The 24,785-nt window shown below is 36.5% G+C and overlaps 1 protein-coding gene across 8 annotated transcripts in view; it reads right to left on the bottom strand.

The window, feature by feature from the left end:
• AFF4 (ALF transcription elongation factor 4) overlaps window positions 1–24,785 on the bottom strand; it is a 93,213-nt gene that overhangs the window by 11,692 nt on the left and 56,736 nt on the right. For 5 of the 8 annotated variants that reach the window (XM_044780444.2, XM_044780447.2, XM_044780449.2 and 2 more), the window contains 12 exons: window positions 20,461–20,497; window positions 16,485–16,533; window positions 14,260–14,314; window positions 13,775–13,812; window positions 13,196–13,358; window positions 10,277–11,194; window positions 6,962–7,074; window positions 6,123–6,363; window positions 1,851–1,945; window positions 1,167–1,230; window positions 918–1,054; window positions 579–650 (listed from right to left, as the gene is read on the bottom strand). In XM_044780444.2, coding sequence (XP_044636379.1) covers window positions 579–650; window positions 918–1,054; window positions 1,167–1,230; window positions 1,851–1,945; window positions 6,123–6,363; window positions 6,962–7,074; window positions 10,277–11,194; window positions 13,196–13,358; window positions 13,775–13,812; window positions 14,260–14,314; window positions 16,485–16,533; window positions 20,461–20,497 — 1,982 coding nt within the window. The remainder of the gene's footprint in view (window positions 1–578; window positions 651–917; window positions 1,055–1,166; window positions 1,231–1,850; window positions 1,946–6,122; window positions 6,364–6,961; window positions 7,075–10,276; window positions 11,195–13,195; window positions 13,359–13,774; window positions 13,813–14,259; window positions 14,315–16,484; window positions 16,534–20,460; window positions 20,498–24,785) is intronic. The other 3 variants (XM_044780446.2, XM_044780448.2, XM_070517386.1) reach the window with 1 other exon arrangement.

Here is a 24,785-nt window from a genome sequence, read left to right as displayed (position 1 = left end):
TTACAGTTACATATACTTGTCTTTCAAAGTACTTAATTCATATACTTTGTGTGATTTTTGATTAATTTCTGTCTCCTTACACTAAACACTAGACTCCATGACAGACAGGACCATGTCAGTCTTGTCGACAGCTATATTCCCAGTTGTTAAACACAGCGCCAGGTGAATACCTACAACAAATGAACTGATAATATCTCCCTGGGACCAAGCAAGCAAGCCACATTCTTTATTCTGAGCAAGCTAAACATTTGCTCCCCAAGGAAAGGTGTATATGGAAATAGAGATAGAGGATACCAAAAGAAGAGGCTGGAAAAGTGACCACTCAATACAATGGACAGTTCTAGTATCAGTCCCATTCTACCAAAGCTTTTGTCAAGAGGGCAAAGGATAAGAACCCGACAACAACTAAAATCTTTCAGTAGGAATTCTGAATTATTTTCTACTTTATCCATCAATGATAGATTTATGACTGCATTATGGAAGGTGGATTCAAGGATAACTTTCAGAAGAGCATAGACTGCACAATTAATTATGGAACTGCCTGTCATCCAGCAGAAGCTAGAACACACAACACTTACCAAAGTACTGTGAGTCTTTTATCCGCAGCTGTAGCATCTGGTGCTAAGTAATTCTTTAGCTTCATAGTGTATCTGTGTGTTAAAATAATAAAGAAATGACACAAATGTAATACTTCACTTTGATCTTATGACTTCCTTAGTGCTTAAAACATTTGAATCAAACCTAAATGAAGGCAAAAATACCCACTGAAGTATCTAGTTCTCTTTATCCAAGGACAATAAAAGATTAAGCATTATCTTTAGCTTTACTGCGTATTTACTTTATTGGTTATATCAGCCCATTCCTAGATGGACCAGAGAAATAATACTGCCAATGATGTGACAAGTTTTCCTACTTACTTGATGAGCTCCACCGTCTCTGAATACATAAGGAATGGGGATTTGGATTCCTGAGCACTTTTCTCTAATGCATTCCCACATTCAATGAAAGATACCACAGCATCAAGATAATATACAGCTTTCTCAAACCTATCAGACTGAAGAAAGGATAATAAAGGTAATGAGAGCTGAACTGATGCACTATGGGAATAAACAACAAATGAAGATTCATTTCATTAAATACATAAAGTGAGGAGAATATTTACATACCAATGCGTCTGCATTGTGCTTTAGCTTTTTTGCTTCTTGTAAATAATGGTCTGCTGAATAATTTCTGCAATGTAAATTTTTATTGTAAATGAAATGTTAAATACTTTCATAAGATAATACTAGTTCACTGTAGTCTCTACCATCCCTCAGTTTCCATGTTCTAAAGTAAAGAAAATGAGCTATTACTAAACATTTGATTCAGTTTTTTCTGACAAATGCTTATATTGGATTAAGAGCATAAATTGTTTTGACCGACTCATGGCAAATTTTCTACTTAGGAAAACAGAAATCAAGTTCCCTAGTATTAAACACTAACTTACCCAAGTTGTTTGAACGATTTAGAGTCAATTAAATGTGGGTAGGAGAAATAACCTTTTATCAAAATGGAGGATAAAACCAACTCTGCTCTTACTTATTTAAGAAAGCCCCTCATTTAAACAGAGACACCAGCAGCAGTAAGGTCCTACTGAAAGGCAATCAGTCATGTACCCGATGAGAGTCATGGAGCTAAGCTAAAGGAGCAATACGTGGACTAGTGGGTGCCTTTCAAATGAATATCTGAATATTCAGTGGATTGCAACACAAGTATGAATTCTTCTGGTCACTGACAGAAATTAAAATGAGTTTCTTACATGTTGACTGAAACAACTTTCTGAATGCATAAAACAATCATATTTATCTTACCTGTCATCAAAGGCAAGCTTTGTTCTCCGAGGCTTAGAAGCATCAGGAGTTGGTGTAGATGGAGGACAATTAGAAGAGCTATTTGGAGCCTTGTCCTGACCAAAAAAATATATAACTAGGTTGACAATTGCGAGGAGATTAATTTTAATCTTTTAATTTTTAGAAGTATTTCTTGAGCCATGGGTAAAAAGGAAACAAAATTCCACTGCCTTTGGTAACTAATTTTCTTGTTGGAAAATTTTTAAACTTCAGAAGGTAAATGCCCTTTTTACAGAACAGGTCCATTTTAGATAACCAAGAATATTCATTCTAATATCAGGGGTCTACTGTGTGCCAGGCACTAATCTAGGTACTTGTTAAAACATAAAGAATCACAAACCTAATATCAAAATACGAGTACTATTTAAGATAAAATTTACTGGTAATTACTGGTCAATGAGAACAGCAACAATAATATCTAACCATTTACTGCATGCTTATTACTTACCAGGCACTAAGTTAACTAAGTATTTAGCAGTCATTAATCCTTCAACAACTCTATGAAGTATGTAATATTAGGATAAAATAAAAAGTGATCTCAAGGAGGCTAAGTAACGTACCCAAGCTCAAACAGCTTTCAAGTGGCATTCCTGGAATTTGGATTTTAAATCCAGATCTGTCATATTTCAAAAGCCTGGGCACTTTCTTAAACTTTATTCTGCCTCCTATCAACACAGCCCTTTAAGTAACGGCTATGATTCTGTCTTCCCAACTGATTCCCCATCCAGCCCTATCTTTAGTAAAATGAATACATATTTTTCCATAATAAAAAACAGAAATAAGTAGAATTTATCCTACAAATGCATGAATGTTTCAACATTAGAAAATCCAATAATATATAATTTTACTACTTGCGCTTAAAATCTACTTAAAAGGAACCATGTAACCATTTTTTTTCTTTTCTGATATATTAGAGCTTTTCCAATTCTACCTGTTAACAGCTTACTTCAAGGAATAAAAATAAAAGTCCTGAGATTTGAGAAAATACTAACATCCTTATAGTAAAGTTTGCGTGTTCATTAAACAGCTTCCTGAATATTATATGTTGCAATGTAACATTACTAGAACAGTTTTCCCTCTATGTTTTATACACAGATCTACAAGTACCTAAGTTTAGATTTATTAAAGGAAAACTGAAGTTTCTGAAAAAAAAAAAAAATTCCAGATGTATCAACACACTTTTCCTACATAAAAGTGATATGCATGATACATAAAATCACTATGTGTGGTGATGGACGTTAACTACACTTATTGTGGTGATCATTTTGCAATATTTACATATAACAAAAGATTATGTTGTACATCTGACAGTAATATTATATATCAAGCATATTTAAATTTAAAAAACCTGGCAAAACTACAAGAAGAAATAGACAAATCCCGTATATTTGTGGAAATAATGGGCAAGTGAAACATACTTCTTTCAGTGAGTAAGACAAACTGACAAAATATCAGTCAGCACAGAGAAGCTTTGAAAATATGATTAATATAATTGAATTATATAGATCCCTGTCCTCAATATATGCAGAATACGCATTCGTTTCAAGAATTACAAAAATCCACCATATACTATACTCTCTTATAAGGAAAATCTTAACAAATTTCAAAAGATTGCTACCATGCAGACCACTTTCCAGCCCCAATGCACTTAAGGTAGAAGCACTAACCCAAAGATTTTAACTAGAAAATCTCTGTATGATGGGAAATCAAGTAACATATTTTTAAATAACTCTTGGGTCAAAGTTGAAATCACAGTGGAAATTAGAAAACATTTTAAACTGAGTTATAAAAATACTATATACCAAATCTTGTAGGATGCAGCTAAAGCAGTACTTGGAGGGAAATATATAATCTAACTGCTTATATTAGAGAAAGAAAAAAGGCTTAAAATTAACTCAAAAATTAATGAGCCAAGAAGCCATCTTTAAAAGTTAGTAAACAGAACAGCAAAACAAACAGAAAAAGAAAGGAAATCATAACGAGTATAAATTAATGAAATAGAAAACAAAAATAAACTACAGAGAATCAACAACAACACACGGTATTTTTTGAAAAGACAAGTAAAATAATAAGCCTCTGTTAAGACTGATCAAGGAAAAAAAGAGATGGCACACAAAACTACTATTAAGAACAAAACAGGGGGCCGGCCCAGTGGCGAGGCAGTTAAGTTCACGTGCTCTGCTTTGGCAGCCTTGGGTTCTTGGGTTTGGATCCCAGGTGCGGACATGGCACTGCTTATCAAGCCATGCTGTGGCAGGTGCCCCACATGTAAAATAGAGGAAGATGGGCACAGATGTTAGCTCAGGGCCAGTCTTCCTCAGCAAAAAGAGGAGGACTGGCGGCAGATGTTAGCTCAGGGCTAATCTTTCTCAAAAAAAAAAAAAAAAAGAACAAAAGAGGAACATAAGTAAGATGTTACAAATATTAAAAGCAAACTAAGAGATTATAATGAACAACTTTATGCCAATATATTTCAAAGATTTGATAATATGAGCAAATATCTGGAAAAACATAAAAATTTACATATAATTTTGGTCTTCCATATTATCTAATTTTTCTTTAATAAGAAATAGCATATTTTCTAACTTATAGATTTTCCTTTAATAAACCCATATATAATTGCCTAAATTAGAAATTACCAAGACTAACATTAACAATTCTTTTTTTAATTGATAGAAAGTATTATATTTTTTTTGCAAGGGAAGAGTCACCCTAAGCTAACATCTGTTGCCAATCTTCCTCCTTGTTATTTTTTCCCTTCCTTCCCCTCCCAAAGCCCCAGTACATGATCGTGTACAGTTGTAAGTTCTTCTATGTGAGCCACCACCACAGTATGGCTACTGACAGCCAAGCGGTGTGGTTCTGTGCCCAGGAGCTGAACCTGGGCCACTGAAGCAGAGCACACTAAACTTTAACCACTAGGCCATCAGGGCTGGCTCTTACATTAACAATTTCAACAAGTGTTAAGTGCTATAAGTTCTTGAAATCAAAGTGGTCAGGACCTATATTTTATATTTTGTTGATAACAACAGAGTAACAACTACAACTGATCCAACAAATATTTTCTGGCTACCCAGTAAGTTAAACACTAAATAAAACACAAAACAAGTAAGAGGCAAATCCCTGCTTTCAAGAAGCTGACAAACCAATAAGGAAGAGAGACAGACAGTGAATTTTACCTAGGAAATAACAGAAGCCAAATGAGCAGGTGAGCTCACTTAATGAGAGCATTTAAGAAAAAAAGAGATAACAGGTTTCAAGAAATAAGCATACAGGTCTCAAATCTTATAGTTAAAGGATGAGAAACGGAGAAAGAGTCAGTCGACAGGTAGATAGATAACTGGGACAGTGAAGAAGGCCAACAGGCAGAAGGGTTCCTGAAGTGTCCTAGGACCACCTCTCTAAACTACTACAGAAGGGCATCCAGCTGGAGAAAAAGCCTTCCGTATATCTCAACTTAAGATGTTCACAATTAAAATTACCTCAATTTAAAAGACTTAATCAACACATTTAATAAGCATGACTACCTTTAATAGTGTAACTTTTCAATTCTCAAACCTTGGTTACTTCAGTCACAAATAATAACCCAGTGAATTATATTCTTAAAAATCTAGGTATTTTTAAAATTTTGTCAGGGAGTTTGCTCTCGGTCAGAATAGTTTAGAAAACAATGCAAAGAACCTGGTAAACAAACTGAGCATGAGGGTCTAATAAAGTAAAGCCTTTAAAAAGCTTTAGTGATCCAATTCCCCATCCATGAACATTAAGAATATTCCCCTAAATTATGATCATGCTCTAGGAATAATTCCAATGCTAGCTCAGCTAAAGAATTTTTTTCTTTTTCGTGAATTCAAGTCAAATGGTTGCTTTGCCACTTTACGCAATTTAACTTGCTTGTAAAATCTAATTATGAAAAATCCAAAGCCAATTTTAAACCATAGACAAGAACTCAACCATAGCAACTGGAGCTATTTATAATTAGATCATAATCAACTATTTCTCTATAACCAACTTTCCCAGTTATGGGTTTCTATCGCAATTAATATGTATGTGGCCGGATAACTGTTTTTATGCATAAGTTTATCATCAAGATTAAGACATTTTGAGAGTAAAAATGCACAGGCCTATAAATTTAATGAGATGTTTACAAAATTTTCCAAGTACAGTGTCACCTGGAGAAGTCACACAGCAATGAAAGTGATCTTCAGAAGGCTCAGGCCTCCCACCCCTTACCTTGACCTCCTTCGAGCTGCTGGAAGTCTTCCCTTCAGACTTCTTCTGCTTTGATGTGGAGGAACTGTTTTTGCTGCTGCCACTGTTCTCCCTGTTGCTGTTACTACTCGACTTTAAGGAAGAAGACTGACTAATAGTCCTCTTGCGAGAGCCATGCTCTGTTTTGGGATCTTTTGAAGGAACAGGCCCAGCAGGAGAAGGCAACAAATCCTTTTCTTTTGCAGCGCTCTGCTTAGATGACCTGCCAAACCAAACACACGCCCTCATTTCTCCAGTCATACAAGGCTGACGGATGTCGTTCCATATCTCTTTGCCTGCTTTCAAGACAAATTTGTTTTTCCCTATTTGATTACCAGGATACATGATTTCTACAAAACACAATAAAACTGTACATTTCATGAGGGCAGGCCTCTTGCCTGTTTCCTGCCACCCCCCCACCATGGTTGTATACCCAGTACCTAAACTGTGGCCTGCCACACAATAAATATTCAATAAATACTGATTGCATAAATAGGCAAAAAGATGAATGGTGAATGAAGATATTAATACTCGTACGTTAGCAATTAGTCTCCTGCAAGTTATAGATAATCTTGTCATCTAGCCAGAAAGTTGTAAAGCTTTAATTCTTATCCTAAACTCACCCCCACTCCACTAAAAAAAGAAGAGAGGAAGTGACTGAATCTTAAATGCTTTCCATCCCTATTAGCTAAAAGCAAAAGCTCCCACTATTTGGTATATGCATGTTTATACATGGATATGATATATGCTTACTAAAAGAAACATTCTAAGAGCATGTTAGAAAGTACCCAACAGCAAATGACATACATATATCAACACACATGTAACTTGATTTGGGGACATACTCTCTATTGCTTGATGGCTTGTGACCTGCCAAATTCTTGTCCTCCGTTTTGGGTTTCTTGCTCTCATTGGCTCGGTTATCATCTTCACTCTGGATAAAAAATAGAAAAAAGTAACTACTAGGTTTGAATTTTATTCATCTAATTTCAGTTCCAAGCACTAGTCACCTACAAACAGTTTATCCCTGATAAACTTCAGAAAGAAGATAAATGTGAAGTGAATTAATTTAAACAATGTTCACTAAATTAGGTTTTAAGGCTGAGAAAGTCTATTTTAGATAAACAGAGCCCAAATACTCAAATACGTCTCCTATAGTCTTTAGGTGGCATCTTTCCAGCCTAATGATTTGGGGGAGGGGAGGGATAAAAGTATAGTTAAGATATAACTCACATACCATAAAATTCACTCTTTAGAAATGCACAATTCAATGGTTTTTAGTATATTCACAGAGTTGTACAATCATCACCACAATAAATTTTAGAATCATTTCCATCAACTCAAAAAGACACCCTGTACCCATTAGCAGTCACTCTCCATGCCCTCTACCCCCAGACTCTAGCAGTCACTCATCTAAACATTTTGTCTTTAGGGATTTGCCTATTCTAGACATTTCATATAAATGGAATCAGACAATATGCGTGATCTTTTCTGTCTAGCTCCCTTCACTCAGCATAATATTTTTCAGGTTCATCCATGTTGTAGCATATATCAGTACTTCATTCCTTTTCATGGCTGAATATATTCCATTGTATGGATATATTATTTTATTTATCCATTCAACAGACGATGGCCATTTGGGTTGTCTCTACCTTTTGGCTAACAGGAATAATATTGCTAGGAACATTCAAGTATAAGTTTTTTTTTTTATTTTTATTTTTTTAAAGATTTTATTTTTTCCGTTTTCTCCCCAAAGCCCCCCCCGGTACATAGTTGTATATTCTTCGTTGTGGGTCCTTCTAGTTGTGGCATGTGGGATGCTGCCTCAGCGTGGTTTGATGAGCAGTGCCATGTCCGCGCCCAGGATTCGAACTAACGAAACACTGGGCCGCCTGCAGCGGAGCGCGCAAACTTAACCCCTCGGCCACGGGGCCAGCCCCTCAAGTATAAGTTTTTGTATGGACATATTTTCATTTCTCTTTGGTACATACCTAGGGGTAGAACTGCTGGGTCATAAGGTAACACTATGTTTAACTTTTTCAGGAACTGCGAAACTGTGTTCCCGAGCAGCTACGTCATTTTACATTTCTACCAGCACTGTATGAAAATTGCAATTTCTCTACATCTTCACCAACATTTGATACCGTCCATCTTTTAATTATAGCCAAGCTTAATGATTTTCGAAAAACTTTTTTGCTGAAACAAAAGCTGTGGGCACATCCGTAATTGCCCATGTTACTTTCCTGGGTGAATCTAAGTCTTCCTTTAAATATTAGGGCACAAGACTGCAAACATTCTGCCATAACAAAAGAATCTGTTCCCTCACACAAACGATTAAAGACGGACAGGTGAAAACAGGAGAAAAAGGAATTTACATCTTTCATTACCCTTAGCTAGGTCTCCTCTCAGTAGCAACTGCTTTATCTTCAGGAATTGCCCCTCATGCTTAATTTTATCAAAGCCAAGAATCTCAAAAATCATCAGCAAGTTTCATGGTGTTAAACATTTTATATAATCAAAATCTGACTTACAGGTATTGACATTAAAAACTTAGGAGGAATACATGCCAATGAGATGTGAGGGAGAGGAGGAGATATGGGGCACTTTTAGAGAAAGGGGCTTTTTTTATTACAAGTTATATATATTGTAAAATTTTAAAGAAAACAGTAAAAAGGATTTTCACTTTATTATATTTTAAATGTTCAAAAATCTTATAAAGAACATGTAATAATTTTTAACCACAAAAGGACCATTTTTTTATTCCATAAGAAACACCTTAGTTTTCCAAAGAGCAGAGCCTATCACACAGAAGCTCTTATTGCACGTAATTCTAGGAACTAAATCCCAGAAGCAGGCCCAGCAAGCTGCGGCTGCGGGCCAGGGAGGCCAGCAGCCCTGAACGGCGCTCCTAGTCAGAGCACCCCTGTACTGCAATAATGAGACTCATTAGTTAGAGCACTGAAAGCAGTAGGATTCAGTTTTCTAGAAAATCAAATTTTAAAGAAACCTTCAACTTTTGAAGATGCAAAAAAAAAAAAAAGGTATTATTCTACATTGTCCAAATGCACATCATCATCTGCACATAGTAATGTGGTTTTAAGAAAAAGAAAGAGGAAAAACCTCTGGCTTGTTTCATTTTAAGAAAATGCTGTATTCTTCCTCTCCTATGTGAGATTCTCAAGGTCAGCTGGGACTGGGGTTTTGTTCTGAGTCCACTTGGTACAGCCATTCTGGTACCTACGTGTTCACTTGCTCATACTTTCAAGTATTTTACAATCATATTCACAGATAGGTATCGGGGAAAATTATACTATTCTTCAATACAGATTATTAAAATTTACTTTGCTTTAAAAACTCCTCTCTAGAGCTGAAAAGATCAAGCTATTTTTTCCAAAGAATCTCTGTCTATATATATAAGTTGTTCAGCTCTTTTCATTATATCTCTACTATCCTCCAATCATAGTCATCCGTGAGTTTTCACATTTCCTGGGTCTAAAAAAAGCTGACCTTAAATATATACCAAGCTTCGTCTCTAAATCCAAATAATCTTGGAAGTATTTAGGGATGAGAGCTGGCTATGTTCCAGCAAATGCTTTTAGTTCTGAACTTGCAGATATGGCGTTCAAAAAGGAAAAAAAGCTGGGGCACAGATATGTATAGTGGATTGGCAAAATTCTTAAGCAAGTGTCAAAACTGGTGAGCCAATCTTTAGCTGGAATTATTAACTTAAAAAGTGTGTCTTGATCAGCTATAAGAGAGAAGAGAGTATTAGGGATTGTGTCAACCTGGAGAGTACACATCCCAACTAAAGACCTTTAAAACCAAAATTTTAAGAATGTCATGAAGGCCAGTGTGCAATCTGTGCTTCCCTCTCACCTCTACACTGGCCAGCACACACTCTGAACAGAAGTGCTGGCTCATTTCTTACCTGATTAGAAACCCTCCTGCGTTACTAAAGGAGACAAGCAGAGGCATGGAGGTCCTCAAGAGTCTGTTCTGTCTGTTGCCTCAGTGGGGCCTTGGGCTCACCCTCTACTTTCCTTCATAGCTACGACTCAACTAATTATTTTTTAGCTTACTGAGATTTCCACTGCATTTCAGATTCTGATGTTTAACAACAAAAACTCTTTACAAACCTTATGTTTCCTCTTGCCTTTGTTGGAAACTTTTTCTGAGGCTTGTTTCTGAGCCTCTCTTGTGTGCTTTTCTGGCACATTTTTCTTTTCCCCCTTGGGTGGCTCTGTTTCTTTGTAAGGCTTTCCTGGTATTCTGGTCAAGAGATTCAGGTCAATCTTCACAATAAGTGGATACCTGTCATCAGGCTCACTGAGGGGTGAAAGAAGTTCCTTCTCTTCCATAGGAGAGAACATTCGTTGCCGAAAAAAGCTATCTTCTTCCTCCACTGAGGAGGGTTTAAGAGGAGTCCTATTACTCTCAGGGTACTTGGGAGTTTGTGAGGAAGGAGGAAGGCTCTCGCTTTCATCCGAATCTGAGGACGAGGTATCCGTTTCTATGATTTCCCTCGATTTCTGGGAAGATTTACTCGTTGACTTGTATTTCTTTTTCTCTGCTGAAGGTCGAGGGGAAGATTTGGACTCCTTTTTTATGTTGGGTTTCCTTGAGCCTTTGGTGGCTGCTTTGTGTCTGCTGGAGGGCATGCTGGTAGTCATGTCTACGGGGGTTTCACTTTCTATCTTCAGGCCTCCACGGGGCTCTTCAGCAGCTGCCTTCTCAGCCTTTTTGGGTTGCTTTTTGCCTACGGTTCTCCTCTGTGTTGTGCTGTCACTCTGTGCAGGAGACTTCTGCCTCCCACGCCCACTTTCGGATCCCTTTTGAACGGTTTTGGAGTCTCGTCCAGGAGTAGCAGAACTTGTTTCTTTAGGGCCTCCCGGATCAGTGTAGTTATTCCCAGTGCCCTGTTCTCGGCCTTCTTTTTTATAGCCTTGAGATGACGGGATATTACTGTCCACAGAAGAAGCTGGTGACACTTTATGTGGGTTCACTTTATTCAACCAATTATCAAGTTGCCATTTGTTTGTTGGTGGTGGTTCAGGCTGAAAAAGAGAGAAATAAGTACATTTTCAATATTGAAGCTTTCTCCCTCCTTTACAGTCTCAAGGAAGAGGGAAAAACACAAGGCCTAATGCCACAAAGGCATTTGTTTTTCATAGTTCTGACTGAACCAAAGCAAAGAGCTGAGAATAGTGACCATTAGCTCTAATCACCAAAATAAGAAGATAAGCTTAATGTTAAATATGGCCTTTAAATATTCCTGTCAGGAATCCAACTTCACACGTAAAATTACAAATAATAATATAGTGTATTTAATTCCAGAAAGTAAACAAATGATGCAGGTACGGACAGAAATTTTTAATCACATTTTATCAACCTACAGTAAAATTATTCTTTTTATCCACAATAACTACGTAACATGAATTACCATGTTGAGACACAAAAATAAAACCCAAACAGGTGCAGAGATCAATGGCACAGAATTGAAAGCCCAGAAATAAAACCACACATCTATGGAAAGCCAATCTTTGACAAAGGAGCTGAGGGCACACAATGGAGAAAAGAAAGTCTTTTCAACAAATGGTGCTGGGAAAACTGGGAAGCCACATGTAAAAGAATGAAAATTGACCATTCTTTTTCACCATTCACCAAAATAAACTCAACATGGATCAAAGACCTAAAGGCGAGACCTGAAACCATAAGACTTCTAGAAGAAAATGTACGCAGCACACTCTTTGACATCAGTATTAAAAGGATCTTTTCGGACACCATATCTTCTCAGACAAGGGAAACAACAGAAAGAATACACAAATGGGATTTCATCAGACTAAAGAGCTTATTCAAGGCAAACGAAAATAGGATTGAAACAAAAAAACAACCCACTAACTTGGAAAAAGTATCTGCAAGTCATACATCCGACAAAGGCTTAATATCCATAATATATAAAGAACTCACACAACTCAACAACAAAAAATCAAACAACCCAATCAAAAAACGGGCAGGAGATATGAACAGACATTTCTCCAAAGAAGATATACAGATGGTCAATAGGCACATGAAAAGATGTTCATCATTGCTGATTATCAGGGAAATGCAAATCAAAACTACAGTAAGAGCTCACCTTACACCCATTAGAATGACAAAAATAACTAAAACAAATAGTAACAAATGTTGGAGAGGTTGTGGAGAAAAAGGAACCCTCATACACTGTTGGTGGGAATGCAAACTGGTGCAGCCACTATGGAAAACAGTATGGAGATTCCTCAAAAAATTAAAAATAGAACTACCATACGACCCAGCTATCCCATTACTGGGTATCTGTCCAAAGAGCTTGAAGTCAGCAAAATTCCAAAAGTCCCATGCACCCCCAATGTTCATTGCAGCATTATTTACAATAGCCAAGACGTGGAAGCAACCTAAGTGCCCACCAACAGATGACTGGATAAAGAAGATGTGGTATATATATACAATGGAATACTACTCAGCCATAAAAAAGAACAAAATCATCCCATTTGCAACAACAACATGGATGGACCTTGAGGGAATTATGTTAAGTGAAATAAGCCAGATAGAGAAGGACAATTTCTGTATGACTCCACTCATATGAGGAATTAAAAAATGTAGACAGAACAGGTTAGTGGCTACTGGGGGAAAGGTGGGGTGGGGTGGGCACAAAGGGTGAAGGGGTGCACCTACAACACGACTGACAAACAATAATGTACAACTGAAGTTTCACAAGATTGTAACCTATCATTAACTCAATAAACATTTAAAAAATAAAATAAAAATAAAACCCAAACTAAATAAATACAGTATTTCAGGGACTCGAAATATGACCTCAAGTAGTTCCTACTTGACCAAATTTATATGGTCAAATAACAAGGAAACTGAAGTATCTAGGTTTCCTCCAAGATACAGTTTAATTTCTTTTTGCCGGAATATGTAACCTTCTTTCCTTTACCTTTCATATTTGAATCAAGTCTTAACTAGCCATCACCAGGGGTGCTGCAGGAACTGTGGAAGGTCCCCCGCCTCCTTCTCACCTCAGGAGATGCACTCTGGGATGGCTCATTTGCCTCACTGTCACTGGAACTACTTTCACTCTCGGAGTCAGAGCCGGAGCTGCTTTCAGATCCACTGTGGCTGCTCGAATCGTCCCTGGAGTTGTCCGCTCCTTCACTATTATGGTGCGAAGGTTCCGAGTTACTAAAAGAGACAAAACATAAATGACCAAAAGCTGTTTTTACACTGGCAACAGGAAAATATCCAAATCTGATAACCAACTTTATTTAAAACGTTTACCATTTGTTAAACTGATACAATTCTACGAATCCAGAACTTCATGATAAATGAAATAAATCCTTCCTTTAAAAGTTTCGGATATGCTGCTCAGCCATTAGCACTTACCTTTTAAAAACAGTTTTAGTGAGGTATAATTTACATGCAATAAAATTCCCCCATTTTAAGTGTACAATTCAATGATTTTTAGTTAATTTACAGAGTTGTACAGCTGCCATCACAATCGGTAATATTTACTTTATAAGCTCAATTATTCTATCACTACAATGTTAGTAGGTTGACTCCACTTCTCCAAAGAAAAGAAGAAATAAAAAGATGCCTACCTTCCTGGTGTACTCCTTGGCATTGTTTTATCACAATCCTAAAATTAAAACATGAGAGGAAATCGTGAACGAATAAATAGCACTCTGTCTGCTTAATGTGAACAATATCTGAACTCAGTAGAAAAAACAGCTTCTCTAACATATGCACCAAGGTTTACTTAACACATAACATACTGTTTTTACCTAAAGAATTGCCAAGATAAGATGAAAAGCTTTGTTAATAATTCTTCTTCTCAACAATCTCATGCTTCATGAGTATGTTTTGATCCACGCCAAGTATTAAGGGAAAACCAATTTTTTAAAAAATAAGAAAAAAATGGAGGTTTAAAGACAGAGCAGAAAACTACAACATTCCAGTGTCAGAAGGCAGGAAGGAATTTATTTTAAATAACTGGATCACATATGTATTATTCAATTATAATTCTTATAAAATACAATAAAAACCCACTGATGAGCCTGGGGAAATCACGGAACAGCAGACACACCTGTTCCCCATCGCTGTCCTCGCTGCTGCTGAGTTTTAAGTCGTCTTTTAACATCCTAGAGGGAGAAGGCAGAAAGGTGATCACTGTTGGAACAGTTAATAATGGCACACCAGACCACTAAACATTTACCAACAATCCAAGAAATAATCACTGTGGTAGCCAGAGATTTAATTGAAAAATGAAGAAAAGAAACAAGTCTTATTCTGTCTGATTTGGTTCACATCCAGAGTAAAAATAGAGAAAGGAACAATTTAACAATTTCACAAGCTCTAATTTTCCCGTAAGTATAATATTCATCTTTCTTTTCTAATGAAACAAAAACCACTTTCTACAAACTCTTAGACTCATTTTTGTCATCTCTAATTTTTCTCTAACTGCATACACACACTCATTCATTATTAAAACAAATCACTATACTCATACCCAACAGTCCACTAGAGAGATATAATTCCTAAAAAGAAGGAAGATAAAATGAAAGCATCAGCAGTTCTCTTTCACTGTCTCTAATGTTCCATGAAGAGATTTGTACAACTGGGTAATTGTGAAAACCAGAACACAAGGTCAAAGTTCTAGTTCAGAAATGCCTTGCTATGAAAGATGAGTGCCCTCTGTAGAAGAAACAATTTTGGGTAAAAATCATGGCCATTCAACAGAAATGACCATATATGAATTAAAAATAAACTCCAGGTTCCAAGTCTTTCTTGGTCAAAATTCAAATCAATTAAAAAAACACAAATACTATAAGCTGATAGTTTCTGGAATCAAGTTTTTGAAAGTAAAATTAAAGATTTAAATTTTCTTAAGGTTATAAAATCAAAATTAAAATCTGAGTAATGAACCACATAACACTCCTTTCCTTTTTACAGGAGAGGGAAAATTAATACAAAGCTTAGGAAGAACTACAACTATAAAAATGTTTGATTTCTCATTACCAATAGTTCCATTACCTTTCTTCTTAAAATTTCAGGACAGTCTCCAATCAGCCGGGAGGGAAATCTTCTTTCACTCCAATAACTACTTAGACTTTTCTCTGAAAGCTTAACCTGAGTTTCTAAATCTGACCCCAAATTCATAGTATCACATAAAAGATGACCTTGAAACAAAGTAACCAGATGATTACAAATTATGAAAAGTGTTTTAAGGCTGGCCCAATTAACTGAGACAGAAAAAAAAGTTTTCTTTTGGACAAGGGCTTAGTGCATCTCTATGACTCATTTCCTGTAAGGAAATGTACTTACTCTGAGTTCTCTCAGCCCTTATGATTTAATAATGGCAGCTCAATGAACCTGTTTACACATGTGAATATGCCAAGGTTTTACCAGACAGCTGAAAGTCCTGTATGCTTTTGTTCCCTCAGCAACCAAAGTGACATGCACATATATCATAGGCTGGCATCAGTTTTTGCATATGAATAAATATGATAAATAGGAATATAATTTGAATTCTTCACAGTGAGAGTGGACTTCTTGCATTCACATATTTTCATTCTCACTCAGTTCTCCCTATGTTCAGCTGAAGAGGCTGAGGTTATCAGTATAGACTGCAGTCATGGCGCAGAGAGAGAGCATTGTGGCCGTGGTTTCTTTAGAACTTTGTTTTAATCACTGAGTTAACTGTTGGTCTCAGGAACTCAGTTCATTCTTTAAGCTGGAATTTATTATCATCCAATATACCCTATTACATTTTGAAATATATTCCTGATTCTACCTACAAAATATAAGTAGGAAACCTTAAAGACAGTACAAACTATGTTGCTTTAATATTCTACCTTTATTGGTTAAATGGAGGGCTTACTAAGTAGAATCCTGTATTTTTTTTTAATGTTTTCTTTATTAAAAACAAACTATCAAAACACACACAAACACAAACACCTCTGAGAAACGAAAAACCTGTAATCTCAGAGCAGGGGTAGGCAAACTATGGACCTAAAACCAAATCCAGATGATCATCTGTTTTGTAAAGAAAGTCTTATTGGAACACAGCTACAGCCAGGGTCCATGGCTGCTTGCCTGCTACAATGGCAGAGCTGGGCAGCTGGGACAGAGACTATCTGACCCTGAAAGCCTAAAATACTTCACTAACTGGCCCTTTAAATAAAAGTTTGCCTACCCCTGCCTTAAAAGATTAAGTACATATTTCTAAGTGTTGTTCTAAATATCCAGACACTACAGATAGACTTCCAGCAAAAAAAGACAAATAGTAAACTTCTTAAACAATAAACTTACGATTTAGACTGGTGTCCATTTGAAGTTTTAGAAGAAGGATTATATCTTTCTAGAACAAAAAAAATGCAGAAATCAGCAACTGAAGTATGGCAGTTTACATTATAAACTATCAGTATATCCTCAAAGAAATATAAATCAAAATGAGATATTCTTCATCCATCAAACTGGTAACACTTTAAAGTCCCATAATATGAGACTCTGGTGGAAACAGGCACGCTCATACGCTGTTGGTAGGACTATAAACTCATATAATCTTTTTGGAGGGAAATCTGGTAATATCTTATCAATACTGTAAATGCACGTATCCACGGACCTAGCAATTATAATGAAAGGAATTTACCTTACAGCTGTATCAGGAGGAATACACAAACATAAACACACACACAAACATACACTCATGGATGTTTATTACAGCATGGTTTGTAACAGCAAAACCTGGAAACAAATGTCCATGAAGAGGGGACTAGTTAAATAAGTTATGGTACTTTCATACAATATAGGCATACCTCAGAGATATTCCTGGTTCAATTCCAGACCACCGCAATGAAGCGAATATTGCAATGAAGCCACGGGAATTTTTTGGTTTCCCAGTGCATATAAAAGTTATGTTTAAATTGTATTGTAGTCTATTAAGTGTGCAACATTATGTCTAAAAAAATGTACATACCTTAATTAAAAAATACTTTATTTTTTAAAAAAATGCTAAGCATCAACTGAGCCTTCAGTGAGTCATCTTTTTGCTGGTGGAGGGTCTTGCCTCGATGTTGATGGCTGCTGACTGATCATGGTGGTGGCTGCTGAAGGCTGGGGTGGCTGCGGCAACTTCTTAAAATAAGACAACAATGAAATTTGCTGCAGAGATAGACTCTTCCTTTCAAGGATGATTTCTCTGTAGCATGTGATTCTGTCTGATAGCATTTTACCCACAGTAGAACTTCTTTCATGATTGGAGTCAATCCTCTCAAACCCTACTGCTGCTTTATCAACTAAGTTTATGTCATATTCTAAATCCTTTGTTGTCACCTCAACAACCTTCATAGCATCTTCACCAGGAGTATATTTCATCTCAAGAAACGACTTTCCAGTCATCCATAAGAAGCAACTCCTCATCCTCCTAAGCCTTGTTACAGTTTTGTCATGAGACTGCAGCAATTCAGTCACATCTTCAGGTTCCACTTCTAATTCTAGTTCTCTACTATTTCCACCACATCTGCAGTTACTTCCTCCACTGAAGTCTTGAACTTCTCAAAGTCATCCATGAGGGTTGGAATCAACTTCTTCTAAACTCCTGTTAATGTTGATATTTTGACCTCTTCCTATAAATCATGAACGTTCTTAATAGCAACTAGAATAGAGAGTCCTTTACAGGTTTTCAATCTACTTTGCCCAGATCCATCAGAGGAATCTCTATCTATGGCAGCTATAGCCTTATTATTTCTTAAATAATAAGACTTGAAAGTCAAAATGACTCTTTGATCTACGGGCTGCAGAATGGACGTTGTGTTAGCAGGCATGAAAACAACATTCAACTTGTTGTACGTCTCCATCAGAGCCCTTGGGTGACCACCAGGTGCATGATCAATGAGCAGTAATATTTTGAAAGGAATGTTGTCTTCTGAGCAGTAGGTGTCAACAGTGGGCTTAAAATATTTAGTAAATCACATGGTAAACAGATGTGCTGTCATCCAGGCTTTGTTGTTCCATTTACGGAGCACAGGCAGAGTAGATTTAGCATCATTCTTAGGGGCCCTAGGATTTTCTGAATGGTAAATGAGGATTGGCTTCAACTTAAAGTCACCAGCTGCATCAGCCCCTAACAAGAGAGTCAGCCTGTCCCTTGAAGCTTTGAAGCCAGGCATTGACTTCTCCTCTCTAGCTACGAAAGTCCTAGATGGCATCTTCTTCCAATATAAGGCTGTTTCATCTACATGGAAAATCTGCTGTTCAGTGTAGCTGCCTGCATGAATGATCTTAGCTAGACCTTCTGGATAACCTGCTGCAGCTTCTACACGAGCACTTGCTGCTTCCCACTGCACCTTTATGTTATGGAGATGGCTGCTTTCCTTAAATCTCATGAACCAACCTCTGCTAGCTTCAAACTTTTCTTCTGCAGATTCCTCACCTCTCTCAGCCTTCACAGAATTGAAGAAGAGTTAGGGCCCTGCTCTGGATTAGGCTTTGCCTTAAAGGAATGTTGTGGCCGGTTTGATCTTCTATTCAGACCACTAGAACTTGCTCCATACCAGCAACAAGGCTGTTTCACGTTCTCATCACTCATATGTTCACTGGAGTAGCACTTTTAATTTCTTTCAAGAACTTTTCCTTTGTATTCACAACTTGGCTAATTGTTTAGGGCAAGAGGCCTAGCTTTTAACATGCCTTCCTCATTTCAACATGCCTTAATCATTTCCAGTTTTTGATTTAGAGTGAGAGACATGTGACTCTTCGCTTCATTGAACGCTCAGAGGGCAGTGTCGGGTTATTAATTGGCCTAATGTCACTATTGCTGTATCTCAGGGAATAGGGAGGCCCAAGGAGGAGAGAGACGGGGGGATAGCAGGTCAGTGGAGCAGTCAGAGCACACACAACTTTTATTGATTAAGTTGGCCATCTTACATGCGTGTGATTCATGGTGCCCCAAAACAATGACAATAGTAACAACAAAGATCACTGATCACAGATCACCATAACAAACATAAAAATAACAAAGTTTTGAAATATTGTGAGAATTACCAAAATGTGACATAGAGACACAAAGTAAGTAAATGCCGTTGGAAAAATGGCACTGATACACTTGCTCGACACACGGTTGCCACAAACCTTCAATTTGTAAAAAGTGCATTATCTGCGAAGTACAATAAAATGAGGTTAACCTGTATAACACAATTTTAATATTAAAAAGAGCCAGAGCTTTATACTGATATAAAAACAGCTCTAAAATAAATTAAGTGTAATAAAGACTAGTTGCAGCTTATGATCACATTTGCCAATAGTTAGTCGTGAGGAGAGAGAATGAGGGGAAAGGGGTAGAAGTAAGGATGACAGTCTTAAAAGATTTTAAGAGAGAAAATGTAAACTTTCTGGCCTATAGCTAGCTATTTCCTGCATATCAACAATGTTGGGTCCCTTTTTCTTGTAACTACAGCTTTAAGGCAGAACTAAGAAATGGATATATAGATAAAGTTTGTTAACATTAAGAGGGATATTCTTCTAGTTTTGCCTTTGCTTTAAGATCACTAAAGACAAGGGACTAAGGATCAGAAAGTTCCACATTTTTATCTCTCAAAATAGCTTACTGGTTACTACCAGCCTAAATCTATCTTATTTAAGAAGTTATTACTCTTAATAAACAGAACACTGTTTTGTCACAGAGCTATATGGGGAAGCCCAGACCTTTGCAAAGTTTCCTGACCTTACCACTATCAATTCACACAGCCATGATCTCTTGGGACCACCCTTGAATCTCCTAAGGCTATCTTCTGCTCGAGTTCTTCTGAGAGGCCAACTGAGTTAGAGGTGGAGGGGACTTGTGTAGCACACAGCAGACTTTCTTCCCAGACCAAACGACCCAGGAAAAATAAATAAATATTGATATAGGAAGAGAAGAGTCAGAGTAAGCTACAATAACTCCTTCCTGCCTGGAGTTTTACCATCATTGAACCAAGTATCTTCATGAAGGAGACGGAAAAATAGAATGGCTCTTGGGTTTACGAGGTGCCCATCAAACTGAATTCATAAACTTTGAACTATTAGTTCAAAAACTCAATAAAAATAGTTAATTTTGATCTCCAATGATCTATAATTCTTCATTTTTAAGTATACCAAGATTCAGTTCAACCCATTACTAATCATCAGATCCTAAATACTGGGATAAGACATGCAAAAAAATTATTACAGCAATATACGATGTGACCATGAAAAACGAATGCTCAATAAACAGCTTAATTTGAAAACCAAGATGAAAAGACATACTCACTTTGTTCCCCAGGGCCAAAACTGGACTGCTGAGATTCCTAAGAAAAAAGTACATAATATTATATAGTGACATTAAGAGAAAAAGATTCATTAGTAAAAAATGCTTCAAATTAAACTATTTAGTTCTAGCTAATTCAATGAAAGATCCTATTGAGTTCCTAAAAAGGCATATAAGAAAAAACACTGAAAGAATTTAATTATCCCATCAGATTAGCCTCAGCAATTTTGTGGTCAATAACAGACCTTCCCAGAGCTTAATACAAAAAGCATCAAGCTACCTAATACTAATTTCTTTATCTTTCATTTATTTTCAGTAGCATCCATGGTACTCATATCCTAATTGAGAACCCTGGGAAAGCAAGTGATTTCAATTCAAGATTCTTGGTCTTAAGAAAAATTTTAATTAAAAAAAAGTAATACTGAGAACCATATACTAGGGTGAAAACAGCTGTACAACCTATATAAGACCCCAAATGTATCATTTTTATGTACCAAAAAAATTCTACATGGTTATTCCCATGTCATTTTACTCCCTTCCTCTCTCTGCTCCCAATGTCTTAGGATTAGCAACTTGAAGAAGAGATTGGCATATACTTCTTTGTAAGCCCTATACCAGCACAGTACCTGGCACTCCGGAAGCACCAGGAAAAAGGAACCTAAAATGTCACCGTCAGTAATAGAAACACAGCTTTACAAACTCAACTTTCACGATCAGAACAGCAGTTTCATGTGTGCAATTGTGCATTTTTCTAGGTTATGTTTGTGGTAGATGAAGTAGTACTAAAATTACATAAATATCCCTAAAAGCCTACTTACAAATAAGCACAATCTTCCTTTAATGACAGAATTATCTGTGAAAGAGGAAACCCAAACAGTATGAAAAGTAAAATATAGTTTTGCTGTTAAAAAAAAGTTGTAAACCTACATCTGTGGTCTACTGGTTTTCATCAAGGGTGCCAAGACCATCCAACGGGAAAGAATAGGCTTTTCAACAAATGGTGGTGGGACAACTGAATAGCCATAAGCAAAAGAATGAAGCTGGATGCTTATCTCAGACAATATAAAAAAATCAACTCAGAATGGATCAAAGACCTAAACATAAGAGCTAAAACTACAAAACTCTTAGAAGAAAATGTAGTGCCAAATCTTAATAGCTTTGGATTTGGCAAAGAATTCTTACATATGACACTAAAAGCACAAGGCACAAATGAAACAAATAGATAAAACTGGACTTCATCAAAATTAAGAATTTTTGTGCTTCAAAGGACACCATCAAGAAAGTGAATAAACAACCCATAGAATGGGGAGAAAATATTTGGAAATCACATATCTAATAAGAGACTGGTATCTACAATACATAAAGAGCCCTTACAACTCAATGATAAAAAGATAAATAACCCAATGAAAAAATGCGCAAAGGATCTGAACAGACATTTCTCCAAGCAAGATACACAAATGGCCAATAAGCACATGAAAAGATGTTCGGCATCATTTGTCATCAGGAAAAATGCAAATCAAACCCACAATGGGATACCACACCCACTAGGATGAGTCGGATCAAAAAAAGAGAAAACAGCAAGTGTTGACAAGGCTGTGGGAAAAACGGAAGCCTAACGAGAATGCAAAATGGTATAGCTAGCTGCTCTGGAAAATATTCTGGCAGTTCTTAAATGATTAAACAAACAGTTACCATACGACTCAGCAATTCTACTCCCAAGTATAAAATCAAGAGAAATGAAAATATATATCCACATGAAAACTTGCACACAAAATGTTTATAGCAGCAATAATAGCCAAAAGCTTGAAACAACCCAAATGTCCATCAGCTGATGAATATATAAACAAAACATGATATATAGTCATACAATGAAATATTTGGCCATAAAAATGAATGAAGTACTGATACATGCGACAACTTGGAAGAACTTTGAAAATATTATGCTAAGTGAAAAAATCCATTTGCAAAAGACTACATATGGTATGATTCCATTCACAAGCAATGTCCAGAAAAGGGAACTCTATAGAAACAGAGTAGATTAGCAGCTGTGTAGGTCTGAGACAGGGAAAGAGGGTTATAGTAAAGAGCAGGGAGCTTCTTTTTGAGGTGATGAAAATGCTCTAAAGTTGACTGTAGTGATGGTTGCACTATATATATATATATATATATATATATACACACACACACACAAAACCATTTAATTGTACACTTTAAGTGAGTAAATTGCATAGTATGTGAATTATGTCTCAATGAAGCCATAAAAAAAGCCCTGTAAATATAGCAGTGGCCAAGAGGTGAATTGTGTTAAAAATGAAAAGAATCATCCATCCCCTTGAACTGCTAATTGTCTTATACACATCTACCTGGTAAATGGCCTAAAAGTTAATGGGCCAAGTTTTTGAGTAATACTGACTCCTTTCCCTCACTTCTGACAATAGTCAGCTGATCACCAAATCCTACTGGATTCTGTCTCCAAAACAGCTACTAAAGGCAACACCATCTCCTCTCCATCTACACTGCAAAGACTTCAGGTCCTCACCTGTCTTCACCTACAATGGCCACCTAATGAATCTTCCTGGCTCTAGTCTCTCTCCTTCACTCCTTCACTCAACTATAGCCTCTAGATGACCTTTCTAAAACCCAAGTCTTAGTATATATTTCTGCTCTGATTTTTATTATTTCTCTCCTTCTGCTGACGTTGTAAAACCCAAGTCTTAGTATGTGTCATCATTACTCTCCAATTTTTCATAGAGGCTCCCAGTGTAGGCTCTTTGTTTTTCCTAGGGACGAAACCCAAAGTCTTTGACATGACATTCACTCATATATCTAAGTACTGGAAAAATAGAATGATAAGCAAAAACAGACAAGGGCCTTGTCCTCATGGAGCTTAACACCTATCTGAATAGTGTTGATGATTATCTTTGCAGCTACTCATGCAAATAAAGGTAAAATGGCAATTGTGATAAGCGCAATGAAGGGCAAATACATACACAGTATTATATAAGAACTTATAATTGTGTTTATGTGTGCATGAGAGAGAGAGGGAGGGAGAGGGAGAGAGAGATCTGGCCAGGAAGATGAGTAAAGGCTTCTCTGAGTAAGCACCATTCAGGTTGAGATTTAAAGGAGATGTAGGAAGTAAACTGAAAAGAAAGGGAAAGGTTAAGTTTTCAGCATAGAGAGAACTGCATGTGTAAAGGTCAGAAAGATAGGATAGGAACACAGCTAGTAGAAACAACTTAAAGGCAGCCCATGGGAGGAAAAAGCACAGAAGGAAGAAATGCACAGTGGTGAAAAATAAGACTCAAGACCCGAGAAGCTAGATCATACAGCTCACAGACTTTATAGACCATATTAAAGATGTGTGTGTGTGCAGTGTACTAAGCAGAAGAATTATACAACCACATCTGCATATTGTGAAGATCAACCCTGGCTATTAAAGGAGAATAGCTTTGAGAAAACTAGAATGGAAGTAAAAAGACATCTGTTAGGAGATTATTGCACTGGTTCAAGTAGGAGATGACTACAACTTAAACAATTTGGCCCCTCAGCTTTTTTGATCATGCACTCCCCATCACTAAGAAATTTTTGCATTTTTATCTCCAAAATATGTATATTGTATGCACTATTATTTCAATAATATATATAAGATCAAAATACTGAAATTTTAAAGGGTTAAGATAAAATGAAATAAATAATATTTTAGAGTAAGTTTTAAATTATATTTATTAATGGCAACAACACTTTTCTTACACACACACACACATATAGTACTTCAAAGGTTTGACACTAAATTGGCTTATTTTGATGTCTGGTTTCATTAGATATCACCAAGACACAGCTATATAAACAGAAGAGGTGTTATACTTAGCAAATCATGATACCAAATTTTCAATCCTATACTTTAGTTATGCAAAGGTTTCTACTGAAATTGAGCTAGTAGATTTCCAGTGTTCACTGATATAAATCATTTTTTTCAGGAAAATAAATTAAAAGGTTGCGTTTTAATATTTTTAGCAAGTAGGTTCAAAACCCACTGAACTAAGAAAATTCTGCTTCCCAATCTTCAAAGTTTGCACATATGACAGTCATCACAGTTTTTGTCAACAATAAAAAATACATAATGATGACATTATTTTTTAAATGGTGTTTTCCTAGCATGAGGCAGTTAGTTACTTTTTCATTCATTGTTAAAACATCATATTTACCCTGAGAGCACAAGGGGTTTCATTTATTACGTTTTTAAAAATATGCTATGAAAAGATGAGCATATCTGGGGTTTGTGTATGAGAGAAGGGAGAGAGGAAAAGAAAGGGGAGTAGAGAGTG

The sequence above is a fragment of the Equus asinus genome, chromosome 9 (genome assembly GCF_041296235.1).
Source record: "Equus asinus isolate D_3611 breed Donkey chromosome 9, EquAss-T2T_v2, whole genome shotgun sequence".
Taxonomy (NCBI): Eukaryota; Metazoa; Chordata; class Mammalia; order Perissodactyla; family Equidae; genus Equus; species Equus asinus.
This window is presented reverse-complemented; position numbering and strand designations above follow the sequence as displayed.